General features: G+C 39.6%; 1 protein-coding gene across 1 annotated transcript in view; it reads left to right on the top strand.

The window, feature by feature from the left end:
• Window positions 1–19528, top strand: part of usp43a (ubiquitin specific peptidase 43a) — a 72866-nt gene that overhangs the window by 19743 nt on the left and 33595 nt on the right. Inside the window, exon 3 of the mRNA XM_029503539.1 lies at window positions 10324–10427. Within this exon, the coding sequence (XP_029359399.1) occupies window positions 10324–10427 (104 nt within the window). The remainder of the gene's footprint in view (window positions 1–10323; window positions 10428–19528) is intronic.

Below are 19528 nucleotides of genomic sequence, written 5' to 3'. Positions count from 1 at the left end.
CTGCATTTATTTTTAAACTAAATGATTTGTACTAAAATGGATTGATATTAACATGTTACATTTTTCTTTCTAAGTCTCAAAAAAATGAAGATACATTGAATCTCAGTGTTAATGAGCTTGTTATTAGTAGTGTAGCTCTTTGGGTTACAGTTGACTGTGCGTGGGTGTTTGTGTGCTTTCACTTTGGTTTGATTGCAGCTCAAGTGCTAATGTGCAATTGTGGCAGATTGTGCATGAGGATCAAGGGTTTAAAAAACAGACACAGACCTTGTGCAGTCCAAACCAGAGGCTCTTTGACAAGCGCTAGCAGCGTTGTGTTCCATAGAGGACACAATAAATGTTAATCTAACATATGTGTTAACTAACGTTACACCAGCAACATTGACATGTTATGATATAATAGATCCACATGGCCGTCTTTCTGTCTTTGAGACCCGAGATAAGTTTGAGGTGTGTCCTGTTTTTGTTCTCGATGTTCTTTCACACTCTTTACATACGGACAAACGTACAGTTCCTGATAATGAGCTGCATCTTATGCCATGACTCTTAGCAGGCTATTTTGTTTTCTATTGCTGCTCCGTTACTGTTACTGTGTCAATTTGTCTGCTTTCCTTCATCTTGCCTTTGTGTTTGATGTCAGCCAAGAAATCTAATTTGGTCCTGAAAGAAGCACATCGTCACTGCCTGGGACGTCTATGGAAGAGCATGTACCATCACATTTTCAGAATTATGTATTCAATTTATTACTGAAGCATTGGCTCTCATGATAAGTCATAGTTAAAAAAGAGGAAAGAAATACATTCATAATATCAGGGTAACCAGTATAATAGAAAAATATACTTACTACTTTTTTCATTCTTATCATTCATCCTTTCTATCGACATTATCATGCAACAAGAGTAGTGGGCTGACATAACAAACACCAGCTGTAGTTGAAATTTGTCAGTGAGCTCTACCAAATTAACCCCCGCCTGAGGAAACACTGTTGATCTGTTCTTGTCCCCTTTGTCACTCAGAAACTGTTTATGAGGATTTTTACTAGTTTAACAGGTGATCACATTTCATTAAAACATTTCTTGGCATGCCCTTACGTGTGAGATCTCTGCCTGTCTTTACCAGAATGCCAAGCAGACATGCCAAGATCAGCAGGGCTGTTTTTGCATGACTGGATCTGGCAACGTCCATGTCAGAGCTCATATTCATTCAAAGAGCACAAAGGTGGAGACTTCCCCCTTCAGAAGCTAATGAAGTCCCTCCCCTTCATCTCAAGGCCCATCAATTTGCTTATTTCTCGAAATCAGTCTTTGTCTGATAATAAATAGTTCTAAAGAGCAGATGAGGCTCAGAGAGTGGGAGAGAGACAGAGACAAAGAGTGGGAGAGAAAGAGAGATGGCTCTAGCCTCCACTGCCAAGCCAGATTTGGCTGTCAGAGCTCTGCCAGCGGCTCTTGTCTATGGTTGCTTGTTTTCTCTTCTACCTTTATTTCGGCCCACCTGGCATCTCCATAGTAACAGCCAGAGAGCGCCGAGTCTGGCTGCACTTGGCGCCGTATGAAATGGAGTGGTGCTCTTCAGATAGGGTTCGGCCTGAGATCAGAGGAAGGTTCTGGAGTTATTTGCTTCCAGACTGATAACTGGTGTAATAAGTCAGAATCAATACATTGATTGTGATCATTTTGTTGAGAGATTCTGTGAAAGAGACTCAGACATAGAGCTTTCGGAAAGAGTGTGTGACAGTGAAGAAGGGGTTATGATAAGTGGAACAGAGCAGAGGAAGACAGGTGGAAAGAAGAGGGGGGAAATGCCTGTGGCCTCTTCTGTTATCTCCCAGACTGCCTTGTTACCTTAAGCTGGCTTTGAATAGGTAGAATTAGCGGCAGCCGTCCGGAGCTGAGAGAATAGGGGTGAGTCAGCCGCTTTATTGCACAGACAGCGTTTCTTTCATACCATCCCCTCACTGGAACACTGTGTCCATGCACTCTATCGCTCTCTCTCTCTTCTACTGCTCCCCGCCCCCTCCACTGTTAGGTTTGAACCAGACTAAAGAACCAATTACTTTTCCATCAACGGACAAGTATTAAGCTATTTCTAAAGCACAAACAACTTCTGAACTATCTGAACTATGACAACTTAATGTTTTTTTCTGACTTATCTATATATATATATATATATATATATATATATATATATATATATATATATATATATATATATATATATATATATATATATATATTAGAATTATTTTAACCTGACAGAAAAAGTTATATTGAATTCTTATTTTGGGCCTCAGAAAAGTAATCACTAGCAACCATAGCTGTTTTTGTGCCCAGTCCTGCAGTTAAATAACTAAGTTTTTACTGGTCGTTAGTCTTAGCTGTACATTTCAGCCCTAAGTGATTGTAGATGTTGCTCCAGTGGAATTTGCAATTTGCAATTCTTTGAATTTAAGAGGTCAAATACACCTGAATTCAGTCTGTCTGTCTGTCTGTCTGTCTAGCTTTCTTTCTTCCTGTCCCCCTGCTGCTCGCTCTGCTTCTTTGTTTCTGTCTTCCTCTACTTCTGCCTGTTGACCTTGTTCAACCCCTTTAGACTTTAAGCACAGCTTGATTTGTTAGTAGACGTCATTTAATTGGGAGATGAGCTCAAATTGTGTCGACAAACTCGAGGTGTAAGACACATGCTCTCTTCTAATGAAACCTGGCCTGCACTGATATGACTGTTCAGATGCTCTGGTGGCAGCCGCTCTCTCTGAAAGACAAGGGTAGGTCTGGCTGTCTCCTGAAGCAGCCAACAGCTATGTCAACATTGGCTCGCCTAATTTCGCACGCTCAGCGGGAGACGTCATCTCATCCAGCAGGAGAGCAAAAACATTAAGCTGATACCAGCAGCCTCACCAGCGTGGGCTACTTCAGCTCATCCGAAATGTTCCCAGGAACAACTTACTAAGCAAACAAATACACAGTTAAAGACGAGATGTGCGTTTCGCAAAATGCCAATCATAGCTCAATCAAAATGCTGTAAAAATTTAACGTTAGAGATTTAACGTTAGGGAGACTGACTCTTTGCATAGTTCGTGAATTATTTACTGTGTCCCTTTTTCTTTAATCTTTCGTTTTTTGCCTCTATATTTGGTTCTCCTTTTATAACACAGAAGAATGATAAAGTCAATTTGCTCACTTGGACACAGACGGTCTCTGTGTCTAACATCTGACACACCAAATGGTGTTTACTGTGAAAGTTACCAAATCAACATTATGCTTATTCAACTTTTCTACATCTATGTTTGTTCTTCTGAATTCATGCTTTTCTTTCAAATGCTGGATTTAATGTCGTACACAGAAAACTGCAGCACGTCCACGAGTCTATGTTTCTAAATGGCCACTGCACTGGGAAATTTAGTTTTGTCACTGGTGGGCATGAAACTGTTTTGTTTTTCTGAAGCCTGACCATGAGTAAAATCTCTGAGTACAGGCGTGAGGACAGCTTCACATGTTGGTGGACTGGTTAAAGTGAGTGTTGATGCCATTATCTTATTTACTCATGGTGTTAATTTAAATTAATACACAATTTTTTATCTATCAATACATATAAGCTGTTTGTTTTTGAGAACCCAGTTGTTATTTATGACGCCACATAAAGGCGGCTGCTACGTCAAAGATCAGGGATCTATCTCCTAGGGTTGATCCTCAGAATTTTTTCAGACTTTAGCCATTTGATTTGAGTGATACACGTCAAGTCACTGTGCTTGAATATGGCACGAGTGTGCTGAAAACTCCCTAACTGGAAGAAGAATCATTAAAGCACACCAAATTCCTTTCCACACATATCTCAGCATTTGTTCTGCTCGGCTAGAGCAGTTGTCCTCGGTTGGTGTTGTCCTTCTTATGACCACTTAATCTTTATGGTCTTTTTTTGCAAGAAATTGAGGCTATTTCGACTCTGTGTAGAGCTCCATGCCTGTGTTTACACAGGTTTGAACCAGTAAAAAACAATTGCGTGGCAGCACATGTGAGTTAGTATATGGTTGTGTATCGTGTGTGTGAGCTGAGTGTGTAGGAATGACTCAGAATGGTATGCTGGCAGCTAAGGTGAAAGTGTTAAGCGCTTTGAGCCAGTGTGTTGATTAGAAATGTGGTTTGAGGCGATAACTGGATCAACATGTATCCTCAGATGGCCCCAATATACTCTGAAGAGATTTTTTTTTCCCAGTCTCAATAAAAAAGCATTTTTCTTAGCGATTGCAGTTTAGGGTTATTAAAAAATTTAATTTCCTTATTGTCATTTTTACAGAAGCACCTTCAGGCCACTTCAGCTGCAGTGTGGAGCTCATACCTCCTAAATGCCAGCTGCCATTGAAATTTGAACTGCCAGTGTTGAGTGTTAAAATATTAATTGAGACGCTTACGAAAGAAAATGTGCTCTTTAGCGGCTGCAGTGGGCAACAGTGAGCCCACGGAACTAATGAAGTTTGTATCGCTGGTCAGATTTGCAGTGGTTGAATGGGACCGATGAAGTCTGTATCTGGAGTTCTGAGACACATCCTGAGGATTTGAAAGGCAGCTGTGGTTTTCCTGCCTTACAGACAACAGGGGTCATGTTGGCCTAGCTAAAATGGTTTCCATACGGGATTAAGATTGTTCCAATGCTATAATGCACCAAATTTCAGCCCAGATAAGTTGAAATACAACTATTACAATTTTTGTCCTTCTTCAGACTCGATCCTATCCGGCAGGGGAGAAGGTATATGTGTTGGTTTTTGCAAACACACTCGAATTCCACTTTTGACCAGCAAATATTCACTGTGTGTCACATTCACTTCAGCTGAAGTTGGCATGTCCAGCACATTGCAGCATGTAGTTCCTGTTTCAGGGTGATATCCTGGTCATCTTTCTTCACCTGTGAGTGTGAGGATATTCATTGTCAGTGGAAGTTGGGTCAGGTGTAAAATAGCACATTACAAAAACAGCAGATCTGTGAAAGGTTGTAAACACTTCTGAATTATCCATGCTACAATGATGAATGATCTTAACATCTTTGCTTAAATTTGTACTTTTCTGCTTTAGAACTCTATAAATTAAAAAATATACAATATGTGACTCAATATACAGTTATTATTATGCTTTTCATTGGACGTTTGCGGTGAAGGCAGATGCAGAAAATGACAAAAAGATCGTCCAGCAGGAAAAATTAAGGATTCACTCCTCAGTGCATTTCTCATATATCTGGTTTACACCTCAACCCCAGATACGTTATTATTATATGTAATTACAAATTGTCCTGGGGGCTTTGGTCCCCTGGAATCCCACATTCAACCAAATATCAACATCTCACCACACTGGTGGCTGACTTCATGCCCTGCAGGGTAGTGATTTATCCGCAAGCATGTCAGTGTCATGGCTGCAATCTGCATCCCCTAGGTCATTAGTTATCCTCCTCACCTCCAGGCCAATCTTATTCTTAATGTTTTTGTGCTTTGCTTTTACCCCACATCACCCATCCACACACATCACACACCCCCCCTCTCCATTCTCATTGAGAGTTCAGATTCTTTTACTTGCTTTGAAACACACTAGGACACACACACACATACACGCAAACTCTTGAATATACAACCACACTCAGCAAGTCAAACTCTCTGTCTTTCCCCAGTGTGCTGTAGAGAAGCGCCTCAGTAACGTCTCACATGAATGCGTGGCAGGGTATTCAGCTGGGCTTTTATAACAACATATGTTTTCATGTAGGGATTGGAGTGTGAAGATCTCTGGAGGGAAGCTGTTCCTCTGCCAGCAGACAATGAGGGCATGGGGCCAAAGAGATTTACAGTGGCTGAACCAGAGAAATGTCTCAGTCATCACACAGAAATGGGTCCCAAACTGAGTCAGTGGTTCGAAGGAACAAAAGGCCTGGAGGTCAAGAAATTACTGTGTTATCATGCCAGCCAAACATCTTCGACTTCCTTGCCGATGTATGGCGATTCCTATTTACTAATATTCAGCATTTGCTCACCCGTCAGTCAGGGTGGGGCATTACAAAATCCTCCCTGTTGTGATGTCCTGCAGTGATGCAGTAGTTAAAGATGGGAAGAAAGATGAAGGAGGGGAGAATGTTATCAGACCTCTACATGGGATCCTAGGACAGAGTAGAGTGACAATCTGCTGTTGTTTTTTAGCATATAGCTTCAAGCTTATAGTGCTGAACACACTCACAAAATCACCAGGTAAGTTCCCTGGGGACTGAAGTTGACTGATTGCTAGGACCAAAGACATTAACCTGGTTCTTGAGCACATCATTGTTCAGTGTACAAGAAAAATGCGCTATATATTTCATTGTTAACATGAATTATTATGGACTTTGTAAAGCTAACAAGCATCTTGATGTGTCTTAAGATAGATTACTCTAAAGAACCAATTTAGGCTGTGTGTGGGTGTGTTGGTGTGTGTGATCATATGTGTGGCCCTGGACAGCGTCATGTTGGCGTGTGCAGAAGAACTGTGTTCTCACTGATACACAACACCTATGAAGTCCTTGTCAGTCTGCTGTTCCTGCGATGCGATGATGCCAAGCTCTGCTGATGGTGGTGATAAGTCCCCGTTTGACCTCTCATCGCTCAGAGTGGGAGTAAACAGAAAGGGAGAACAAAAGAGTTTGAGGACAAGATGTTCTTTACAAAGTGACCTTAGTTCTTTTTAATTCCCACAAAAACTTGCTCAATATGCTGGGAATGACTTAGCTGCCAAAATGAAAAGTAAATCATTTAAGGGCACCACTGCAATAATAGAAACAGGCTCAGTGTTGTGTTACTATAAACGCTCATCACACATAATTCACTTCTTTTTCTCAAGTGTTTGTGTGTCCAATTCCCAGAACCCATTGCTAAAAGTCCTCCAGGCCTTTGGCGAGTATATTATATTAGGTCAGTTCTGTGTGCTATAATTGACCAACGCCTGGCTGTTAGGAGAGAAAAGGGAAAAAAAAAAAGGCAGAGGAAGAGAATTTCCTCCAGTCTTTTCCCTTATTTTTCTGCTGTAGTTTTCACTTCACAACTTGTTTGCTCCTTCTCACTGCTCCTCTCGAGGTAGATGCTACAGTCACTTACACAACAAGTCAAATCGACTATTTAAGCTTGAACATGCTGAGCTCTAAAACCGGGGTCAATGTGTCAGTCTAAGAAATCAGTTCCACTGCCAGGAGCACGTAGAAGCCGTCTGCAATTTTGTCCCCAAGCAACAGGAGACAGTTGAATATGGCCTAGATCTGTTATACATTCACAGGTTTTTTGGGATTACACCCAGTGTCACGGTTGAACAGCTTAGTGCTTCTAGATATTAGTATTCACTTGTTATTGCTGCGGCAGGCCCTCTTTCTATTTTTGGCAGACGATAGCAAAACTGGAGGAGTGTTGTGGTGGTATTCATTATTCCCCTGGTGCTAAATAAAGAGACTGAGTACACTCAGTGCTCTTTCTCTCTGTCTCTCCCGATGTGCGGACCTGCAGTATGTCACCATATGCTATACTGTCTGGTTGTTATCATTTGTTTGGTCGATATAACCTCTCTCACCTTAATTATCTCTCAGTGGAGGCATCTGTTTTCAGCTCTGGTTGTTGACCTGCTTATGGTGGAAGAGCGCTGCTTTTGATTTATTATACACAAAGCATGAATATCAAAGCCGGTCTTTGTCTCCTATTTGTATTCCTCCCTTCAGCTGAAGTCGGCACGTCCAACAAATTGCAGACATCCTGTACTCCATCCTGTTGTTGCCACTGATGTTCATCATAAATGTCTTCCTTTCATTCTTGCCATGATGTTTCATCAGCTATATGAAGAAGGGTGCAGTGAGTAAAAGGTTGGAATTCACCTTTAAATGAAGTCACACGTTCTTTCACTGGTGAACCAAAAAATATGTTCTTAATATGTGCATGAATATTCATTGCCAAGATGAATCCCACTCAACATTATTTACGTACTGCATATCAACAGTTACCATGGTGTTCCTTGTGCATGATGCTAGAGGCATTTCATCACTTTGAGAGTCACGTACTTAAGTTGGAAATGAAATATAAACACATGGACATTAGACATGGACATGATACTACAAAATGAAAGGAATGTCTGATTTTTGGGTTCGCTTAATTTTTAGGCCAATCTGGCTCATTTAAAAAAATAAAAAAAGGACAAGAGTTTCCACATGTTGATTCAGGAAAATGAGGCCAGGGTTTCCATGGTGATGCTTATAACCTCATCTGTCTCAGAGGGTCTGATGATTGTTCTCCATTGTCCTCAACAGACGGGATGGAGAAAAGAGGGTAAAAGCAAGTCAGTCACAGCTCAGCTCTGGAATATACAACAGAGATGAGGACGAGGGACCACTGTAATAGAAAAGAAATGTCATTGTTTGTTTTGTTTGATATGTCCACCAGTCCTTCTAACACTGCGAGGCTCTGCATGTCAGACATTCAGAATAGCTTTTGGGTAATTCTCGTTTTTTGTTGTTGCAACCAACGCTCCTCACCATGAGCAAAACTCGCCAGTACCAACTGGAAATAGAAGTCAACTTCAATTAGCCCATGCTGCCTCGCCTGGTCTCCAGGTGCAGATGAATCCCCTTTTCGTATCTGTCCAGCCCACCAAGTCCCTCTAAACTGTCCATTAAGGGTGATGTGCGGCTGGAGGTTCACTCTCAGGCTCAGGCACCTCGATTTTATTTCTTCCTTTGAATCAGAATCAGACAACTTTTTATTTATCCTTAAATCCTTTGATTCCCAAATGCTGTTTTATTTTACTTTACATGTAGCATGTGAGCATGTCAAAAATTGATTCTTTGCAGAGATGCCTGGGCGGTGAACATGTGGAAATACTAATACCAGGCATACAGCAAGTCTAGCTGTCTTCTCTACCTGTTGTGTTGACTTTTGGTGTCATTACAAGACACAGCAGAGCTAATTGCTGACAGTATATTCAAAAGATTAAAGGTATCACTATTGCTTTTTCTTTTAGAAGGCAAGCATTAACGGAAATAAAGGCCAAGTTTGGAAATGGGCTCAGGTACACTGAGGTACAGAAAAACAAATTGTCACAAATGCGTGCTTTGTGCTCTTGCTTCATTCTATATTCTGGAAAGAGACATCCTTGGAGAGGTGTTCAAGTATGCCAGAAAGCAGCTAATTGTTCCAAGTGAATGCAGCACTGATTGGATTCTGTTTGAACAAAAGAAAAGCTTCAGCAAAGTTGGCTTGTCATTATTTCCTAGGACATGGTGCGAGACCAGTTCAGAACATTTCATTTCCCCAGAGAAGATGCAGACACCAGACCCTGGGCTCTGCATGTTCTGTGACTTTGTTCACTGCTTAATGTTTAAGCCTCGCATGAGAGTTTAAAACTGAATGTTAGTATGTGAAGTGCTTAAAACTCTCTCAGAGGTGGAAGGTTAAAAACCCATCCCGACTAAATAAAGAGAGTTAGAAAGTGTTCATCATTCATGCCGCGAGGCCAATCTTTTTTGCTGCAAACGTTTTCAACAAATGACAAAGAACCAGATTTTGTGAAAGCTGGCTCAGTTCAAGTATTGTTTGTTAAAGTAAATCGACGAAGTGGAGCTTTAGCTATCGCTCTACCTGTTTCTCGGCCAACAGACATAATCGCTCTAGCTCTGCATATGTTCATATAACCTCTGGTGTGGTTTTGTTCCTCTGTTGCACCAGTACAGAAAGAAAAAGCCCAGCAGGTGTGCGGGGTGACTCCCCACGCACTTGTACTTAACTCGCTGCTGAATGTGTTTAATCAGACATTACCCCCTGACGTGAGAGGCAGTTTTGCTGTTAACTACGTAACATAAAACATCTTAGAATCTGTAGCTCCGCGTCCTCAAGTGATACTTCTGTATCTTTTACTCATTGCTGCCATTCTTTTATTGTTAAATTCAGCCTTGAAGTCATTCTGCGACACGGCAAGTAGGGTTTTCCAGCCATTTAGTTTATCAGAAACATCAGCGTGACACTGACTGTTGGCATCGCACATATTTCTTTGACACCAATCTGTGCCGACTTTGCTGCCATTAACCATTTAAACTTTACTTCTTTCGCAAATGAAATCCCTCTCTGTTCTAAAATTGTATTGAAATAAAGGCCTGTTGTGTGTGTGAGCTCAATAAATTTCACATCATCACATTTCCTAACTTAGATAAATTTTTTACACATTTTGGATAGTCGTGTATTTGTTTTATATCAATTTGTAAATAAGGATGATGAGAATGGGTCATTTTATTTTTGCTGTTATTTATGTAATTTCTCTCTTTTCCATTCATCTCTCCCGTTGGCTGCAGGGACACAGTCCATTGGAGGATCCCTCCAGTCCCACTTCAACGGGCACACAGCAGCCCCGAGGTCGACACAGTTTTGTCCAGGAACACTTCCAGGCTCAGTACAGGTGAGGAGTGACATAAGCAACATGCTCAGATAATGTTCTGCACTTGTTTTTTTTGTTTTTTTTTTTTTTTTTTTTCAGTCTTTGCAACTTTTCTGAATTTCTGTGAAAAGCATGTAAGTCAAAGCAAAAGTAAAAAGAAGGGCAGGAACACATTTTGGAAATGATCCTAATCAATTATGCAGTATGCAGGCTGGATTCCACCGGGCACCGTATCTAACGTCCTCCAATGCTTTTTGAATAAACAGGGTGAAATACATACTATGAAAGAGAACAGGTATTGAGCACAGGTGAGAATGTATTTTCTCTCCTGTGGATAAGAATCAGTAGCTTGAGAAAGTAGGTCAGACAGACAAGCGAAGGATTCAGGGGATTTATCTTTAGTACTGGCTTCTGGCTCTTTTTGCTTTATTCACAGTCGAAAGTCACAGACTGGGTTCTCTGCTTTATTAGAGCCTGTAATGGAATTGACTCTAAACCTTTCTGTAACCTTGTCAGCACAATTTGGTCTTCACATTCATGTAATCTCTTGCTTTTGTCTCTCATTTGATACCTGGACAATGTAAAAAAAAGAAAAAAAAAAGATGGTAAATCCAGCAGCTATAGATTGAAGAAAATAGTTGGCTTCTTGGCTAGTTGGCTATACTCTTCATTGAGAACAAAAAATAAATAAATAAATAAAAAATACAGTTGTTTGTTTTTTTTTTTTTTTTTTTTACAGATTTGTCTTCTGCAAATGATAAATAAACAAATACAATATGCAACCCTATCCATATAAACTATAATGAACTCCATCTTGGGCAACACAGACTTGCCTACTTCCTAATTTTCATTTAAGTGAGAATAAAATCATTTGCAGATACCAGTTGCCAGGCCACATAATCCTTTCATCACTTAATGGCACGTATCGCACTCAGCTGCCAAACTTTGTGGGCATGTCAGCGGCAGCATGTAATTGCAGATTCTTTTGCGGATGGGGTGCCAAAACTGATTGCATGAGCGAATTCAACGAACATCATGATGCTTTTTAGTAGGCATCATCTTTTTTTCTTTTACTTTTTATAGCTTAAACCCCAACCCTAACCCTCATCAAAATAGTCGCCACATAAGACAACTAAATACCTTTTTGTGTCTTGGTTTCTTTAAATTGTTATAGCGTGGCATTAGTATAAATTTGACTAAATGCAATGCGCTAATTAGGTGGCTGTCAATGCAGAAAAATAGAAAGCAGTCAAAAACTTGGAGCACTCCAAAACTCAGAAAATTAACCCGGAGGGAAAATTGTGACTTAATATTCCTTTAGGGATAACTTTGTGAATTTATTGGCTACGTAATCTTTTTTTTTTTTTTTTTTTTTTTTTTTTTCCGTAATCTTAAAGGTGGAGTTATTGTGTGTGAAATTTAATGAGATAGAAAGGTAATCCCACCAGTGAATGAATTGATCATCTCTTAACAGCTGACGGCACGTTCTCCAACTTGACAAACTGATTTAACTTTTCTATATACAATTGGTACTTAACTCAGGTTCGGGACACCCTGTAGGTAGTTTGTCAGAGTAAATGTTTGCCCTCGTAACCATCCTGCTGTGTCTGAAATTAGGACCAAATGAAGTTTCAAATAGGTTTCACTTTCTTCTCTTACTAGTTTGAATTGAAGTTTCCATTCCTTGTTTCATCCAGGCGGCAAATGGGCAAAGGCTTATTTGGGTGAAGGCAGGAATTCAAGGTCAAGCTGCGACTCTCGTACAGCAGTGACCAGGACACACTTTGAGTTTAACCAGCCATCCAGTTGAGGGATTATCCCATTTACTTAGTGGGGAATGATGGATTTGAACACTTTGGGTCACACTATATCCGTGCAGCATTGTCTCTGTTTCTATCCATTCTCGCTCATGCTCACTCGCATTCACACATACACACAGGCAGACACACAAACGCCTGAGTGTTTAGATGACATTATCTGATTAGTTGCCAGTTCATTAGGTGATTAGAGCAGAAACGCTTGGGGAAATTTTCAAAACACTAGTCCCTAGAAGCACCTACTGCATCTTCAAACAGCTGTGTGGGTCTCTGTTGACTCACTACACTCCTACTAACACACAAACACACACACCGGCACACCATCACACACTAAACATCATGTATGAACCTTGTTCTTTTTCCCAACTTACATGCAGCTACACCTCACTTCCTTTACCATACAATTGTCCCCTCAGCCTCTTTTTTTTTTTTTTTTTTTTTTTTTTTTTTTTCTTCATTTACTTGAACAATTCAGGTTCTATTTAGAAGGGCATTTGTTTGGGCTTCTGTTGTTTACTGGAGTAATAAAGAGCTTCTGTAATTAGCTCTAGATGCCACACACATGCTCAGGGAGCCACACACACCTCCATGCACTGCTAAACAGAGGGGGGTAATTAGGGATACGTATATGCTACAAACGTAGTTCGATCTGGCACGTGCGCAAACATGGAGACATTAATTATATATTTGCATACACGCATGATCACTGCTGAGTCAGCCACTGCATCCTGGCACTGCTTTTTATCCACTAAATGATCTAATTGTTAGGTGTGTTGACTCCTGAGGCTGCTGGTGACATTAGAATCGGATGGGACAATTATGGATTTTGAAGCTATGATTATCAAGGCTCATTCTTGCCTAATGATTTCAACCATTTATTTTACATACACATGCACACCAGTCTTAAACCACACAGTGTCTTAATGTTGCTCAATTGTTGTGTGCCTGTAATAGTGAGTGTGTCTCTGGATGGTGATCAGGTAGACCAACCCTCTGGTCCTCCTTTTGATCACCAAAATACTCCCGCACTGATGAGATAGCTCACTTAGTCTGCCGTTGTTCCTGTAGCAGTCCTTAAAAATACAAAAAAAACAAAACAAACAAACCCCAAAACCTGTGCCGGTTGTTCAACAGTAATTTACCAGTAATGCGCCTCTTTTCCCAGAAATAATCGCTTGGTGTTTTTTTTTTTTTGTTTTGTTTTGTTTTTTTTTATCTCAGTGTTACTCAGCTATCACAGTTGATAATGTTAACATTTAAAATCTCAGGTCATAGTAAAACCAGTTAATACTACCATCCCTACAGCAGAGATGCTTCATCACAGCCAGATGATGGATCACCTGCAAGCTGTTTCATAATTTTGGTTTTTCATAACGCGTCAGAGCTTCAGATTGGTGTATGATAAGAAAATCGAGGCAATGGGTGAAGAAACCTCTGAGATTGGTGAAACTCTGAATGGTATTGCTAACAAATAAGGCTAAAGATCAGCAGCGTCAACAAGTGTCATCTCCATCTGTACTGCTGTTGTTCTTGCAAAAATCAATTAAGCAGAACCAGAAATATTGTATATTCTTTTATTCTTTTATTCTATAAATTCCGTTATTGGTTGAGCAACATGACATGTTTTTGTTTTTTGTTTTTTTTTTCCAAGTCAAGTTCCACACAGGTTCACACCTCACTCATAAGTAGAGGTGCACTAATAACGTATTACTTCAGCTGATTTCTCTGGCTTTTTCCACCAGTCATTACCACATTGTTACAGGCTTATCATATAATTGCAGACCTCAGAACGGGAAGAATTGCAATGGTACCCGAAGGCATTTCAGTAAAATGTGTATAAATATAAAGAGTGGGCGTGTGTCACTTTTACCATCAGGATCAGATGATTTGAAGAACAGATGTGACAAATAGCTCATGGCAAGTTTTTATGTTGCGAATGCCAATCACAGTCCTGTGTCAGTTTATATTAACTTTGTTACCTTTATGTAACATTTTTTCCATAAATCAATATCATTTCGTAACGGTAATTTGTAAAGATGACATTTGATGACTTGCCGTGGAGTCAATCAATTAGTATTTGTCACTTCCAGGTTCACATGTGTTTAGTGTCAATTGATCAGGAGGTTTTTACTGGGGGCCTTAGATCAAAAAGGCCAGTTGGTTGTAAGCACTAAATACACTGACTGAACGAATTTCACCTTCAAAGTTCGTGTTTCACCAACACTTCAGCAGAGGCGATACATCTTACAGTGGTTGGACACTGAACTGCCTGAACAAATTAAAAATACAACTATCTTTACATATTTGTAATCTTTTTATCTTTTTTTGTTCTTCTCTGATATTAAAAAAATTTGCAGTTTAAATCACATTATAGAGAGATTGTCTGGTAGATCCTAACTTAAGGATTGTTACACAAAGTTAGCAACATGTGCACATTTCCTCAAAAAATAATAATTTCTCAGTAAACATTTGATTGAATGAAACCCTCAACAAGCTCAGCCAGTCTTCAGCTCATCAGTATTCCTCACATTTCAATTGTGCTTGTTTGTTTTTTTTTTCTGCCTTCAGCCCCAAACTCATTCAGAAAAGGAACCACTCAACACCTAGTTAATGTTTTATTACTTTTCTTTACTCAGTTTCTCACCCCAAGAACTAAAAATCCCCGGCTTTTACTGCACAACACATAACACATGCACGTTAAGCTCTAATTGAAATGAAACCATGTTGAGTTGTTTCTGAATTCTGTGGTAATATTCTCCCTGGTGATTTGCATTTAATAAATTAAAGATAAAGCTACTCAGATGGCCGGCAGTTTGTTTTCCATCTTGGTTTCCTTCATTATAAATATTTACTACCACCATTTGTGTTTTCATCTCTTTAGTCCGTCTTGTTCTGAGCTGAAATGGAAAAAAAATTATATTTATCATATATAAGCTATATTTTCACTTCGGCATGGATTCTGCAGTTTTAACAAAAACAAATAAACTTAATGTGATACTATTCTGTCATTCAAACATGAATTAAAAATAAATAACAATGAGTTTTATTTAATAGCTTTAATAAATCCAATGTTTAAATGTTTAATAACCACATTAATGCAATATAAACATGGGTATTGTGTATCTAATTCCCTTCTGTCTGTGTGTTCATCACTTGGTCGGTCTCTAGCTTTCCTTTTCTTCCTTCCTGATTCTTTTTATATGTGGCAGAGATGCTCCACAGAGGCTTTTGGTGAAGCTGTCTGATCTGAATAAATGTTTGCGATTAGAGCGAGGACTTGTCTTGTGGTTTGGGCTGCCAAGGTGGGAGCTGAAGCTCTAGTCGCGTTGTTGTGCTGCGGCGTTTAAATAAGTCTTTGTCAAAGCCTCATTCCCTCCTCCGTCTGTCACTCTCAGTTTGTGGCATCTATTTTTAATGGCATGGGGAGACGCATAAAAAGCCCCAGTGTCTATCTCCATCTCCACAAACAAGGTAGTGGTGGATGGTTCCTTTTTTCCTGTCAAAGAGGCTTCTATTTTAAATGCAGATTCAATGTGGAAAGATGCCAAACATTTTCTAAACGTTGTTAGAAAATGTTTATCGACTTATACTTTTATATCTGTTGATATTAATTAAAAATTACCTGCAAGCGAATAAATCACATTGTTTTTCTTTGCCCGTGAAATTGTAAACAATTATTATTTCACAAAGCAAAGCTCAAAACCTTTTAAGAGCAATGATTTAAAAAAAAAAAAAAAAAAAAAAAGCGATATCAGTACAGCAGGAAATGTTCTGTATCTTTGAAAACTTCCTCCTATAATCACTTATGTTCCACAGGGGCTTCAGTATTTCCTTCAGATATACTCAGGTTGGGATGATTTGGCCAATTTGGCAGTGGCACCTGTCTGATCTAAGCCTGCCACACAGCTGAGTTGCTGCGGAAAATATGGCCAGCCTTACTTTGATTTAGATAATTTCACCAGCAGCAGTTTACAGTTGCCGTTACCTCAGTATAAAATATGATGCACACCTGCATCCTCTAAACCACTGCGGCCTAAAATAACCTTCGGCCTAAAATAACCTTCGGCCTAAAATAACCTTCGGCCTGGGCGATGATTTGAAATGCGCTGTGCATCATTGCAATTAAATCTGATTCAGATGTTCTAAAGTAGCATCATTACTATGAGGTTTTCTTATGTTTTATGGATCCAGCACTGAGAGAAATGATTTTTCCTCAGACTGTTATAGAGAAAAAAACTATTTTTATGGAGTTTTTAAATCTTTCATTGCTTTTGCATCCTCAACACCTCAGATGTTATATTTTATACGTAATGATGTATGCAGATACAGTCCTGTTTAAAATAGTTTTGTGTCTCAGAAACTGCTGGAGCAGAGATGAGACACGGCAAGGAGAGGCAATGTTTGTCAGACAGCTCAGTGTTGTGTTCCCTGTGTGAATGCACTGTATTTCGAGTAGGTCTGCGTGTATTTACTTCCAGCTTGGTCGATTCAGTCCTGTTAAATTTGGTTTCTTATCCTCCTTTATTTTAAAATGTACCATGATAGAGGAACTGGATGAACTATTATGAACTACTACTATGAACTATGAATTATTAGCCATTCAGACCTGGTGTACTGCAGGAGATCCATCAGCTGACCGAAGACCTCTAGTTGTCCTTTCACAAGGTTAAATATTGTTTTCCTCTGTAGTATGTGCTGAGGTTCAGGCCTCTGGAGTATCAGATCATTAAAACAAACTAGATTTTTTTCACTGACCCATCAGAATACCACTTGCAACACCTAATGTGTGTGTTAGTGTGTGTGTGTGTGCACAGAAGAGTAAATTCGGACAGAAACATAGCTCACATAAATGTGCTGTCCTTTACATTGAACTGTAACCCAGCTTCACCCAGAACATCAGACAAACTGAGAGCCTGTCTGAGAGAAAGCAAGAGTGAGATGACAAAAATGGATAGAAACCGGAAAGCTATTACTCATTCATAGCAGTGTCTTCTTTAAAGGTTAGAGACGCTTGAAGCCAAAACTTTTCCAGTTTTGGAATATTAAAAAAACACCTGAGATGGCATCTGTCACACCCAATACACCGAACTGCATCCCCGTTGGAGAGTGCTGAACTCTGGGAAACTATGGCACAACTCTTACCTTTGCTGTGTGTCTGTGCTTGTGTTTAGGTGATGATTTTTATATATATATATATATTTTTTTTTTTTTTTGGGGGGGGGGGGGTCAAATCACTTTCCACACTTGCCGAGAGGACCAGCATCAACACCGCCTCCTAAACAGGCCCCCACACTTTTGATATCATCAAGATATCAACCATTAGAGATGCTGCAGGGTTTGAACTTCTTCAAGTCACTTTCTTTCACTCACTTTCTTATGGCTGACATTTTGGAACGTAAAGTTGCCTTCCAGCGTGGTTCAGTGTCGTAAAATGTGTGTCACGAAAAATGAGAAACAGATTATTAGACATTGTCAGGAGTATTTAGTAAAAAAAAAACAAAAAACATGCAGGACAGGCCAAAGGCTGACATGAATAAATTGACAGCGATTCTACATTAATAACTGTCTAGCCAGATGCTATAAATGTATTCTGCATGCACATCGCTTATGATTTTCTCTTTAGTAACTTACAACGGCTTTGTTTTTGACAGAATACGGCCAACTTGGTGTCCCTACTTGCTGTGTGTTTCTGACGAAATCATGAAGATTCCTCTGTGGTAGAAGTTTATGGTTTTTGGCAAAAGCAAGGAAAATTAGATGAAAGCGTCAATGTTTTCCTGACTCTTGTGTGACAGTGGAATTTCTGAGAATGAACAGATAGATTTATATATACAAAAATATTGCAATTAAACTCTCATCTTTAGGTTGGAAAAAAAAAAAAAAGGATAAACAAAACTATTAATTGCAAAGTTTGCCACTCTGACAATGCCAACTCATTCCTGAAACCGTAACTTGACAGATCACGCAGCGTTATATCCTCTTCTGTGTGACATACGTAACAACGCCTACTCACCTACATTATTCCCTGTATGTACTACAAAGCTTCTGAGTTTACAAAACACATAAAATAAATAAATAAACAAAAAGCCTCATCAGACTATGAGATACTGCATTATATTTAATGATGCTGCAGGTGTTTGTTTTTTGTTTTTGTTTTTTTTTTTTTTAGCTTTTAGCAGAATGCAGCAGCTCCGCTACCTTCATGATAAATTAGAGCAGCTGCTTTATGGGAGCATTTGGAGTTGTCATAGGTATTTTGTGTGAAATGAATAGGTGGGGTTTTTTTTTTTTTCCAAGGATATTTTTTATGATTTGATGAGGTGGAGGACAATGAGAGAGACAGGAAAGTTCAGGAAGAGTGAGAGGATGACATGTACCAAACTTCCTGGGCCAGACTCAAACCCAGCCTGCTGCAGTAAGTGTAAATGGTACAGTAAGAACCCGTCCAGGTGAGCCACCAGAGCATCCCAGCGGTGCTCTTTTGACGGCTGGAAGTTGTATATAAAGTACAACCGTTCTCTGTCACCCACACACAGACAGACACGCACAAAATTGCTGGGAATACTTATCACATTTTCTCCATCAGACTGGAAATACTGTCAACCTCACTACAAGCTTTTTAAGTGATCTTCTCAATTTGTGTGGATGTTCCTGCAAGTATTTGAGTGTTAAGTAGGGGGCTTTGGGTACGCACAACATCCTGTATACGAGTGAGTGAGTGAGTATGACCTGTCAGTCTGCTTTGCTGAGTACAAACTGGCATCATTAGTGAGCCTGCGACTGGCTGCCATGGCACACCAGGCTGAGCACCGACAGCGAGGAAATGTGGAGTCTGAAAAGTGTTGTATTATTTCCAGCACATTTGTACACTTGACAAGTCTGTATCTTCCTGAACTCGGTTACAGCTCAGCTGGCAGAAGCAATAGTGAGACACAGGGAGATGAAACTAGCATCTGGCAATATGTACATAAGCATGTACGCACATTCTGAAGCTGTCACTGAGAAGAAAGCAATACATAGGAAAGTTGCAATAATTTTCCTTCATTATTGAAATACAAATAGCACCAACGTTCAAAGTTTCCAGTGCAACACAAACGGCACATTAAAAATTCATATTTTGCAACTAATGAGCCACATTCAGATGTACCACTTCAAATTTAAACTAAAGTCTATAACAAAGCTGAACCACTGAAGAATAGTTTAAAAATGCACCACCAGCTATTTCCAACTTGTTTAAAACTCTAAAGCATTACAGATTCTCCTGGTGGAGACAAATGGTCACTTTGGCGGTGTTTGTTAAATTGC

The sequence above is a fragment of the Echeneis naucrates genome, chromosome 1 (assembly GCF_900963305.1).
Source record: "Echeneis naucrates chromosome 1, fEcheNa1.1, whole genome shotgun sequence".
NCBI classification, from domain to species: Eukaryota; Metazoa; Chordata; class Actinopteri; order Carangiformes; family Echeneidae; genus Echeneis; species Echeneis naucrates.
The sequence above is the reverse complement of the archived record's forward strand: the minus strand, read 5'-3'. Positions and strand labels throughout refer to the sequence as shown.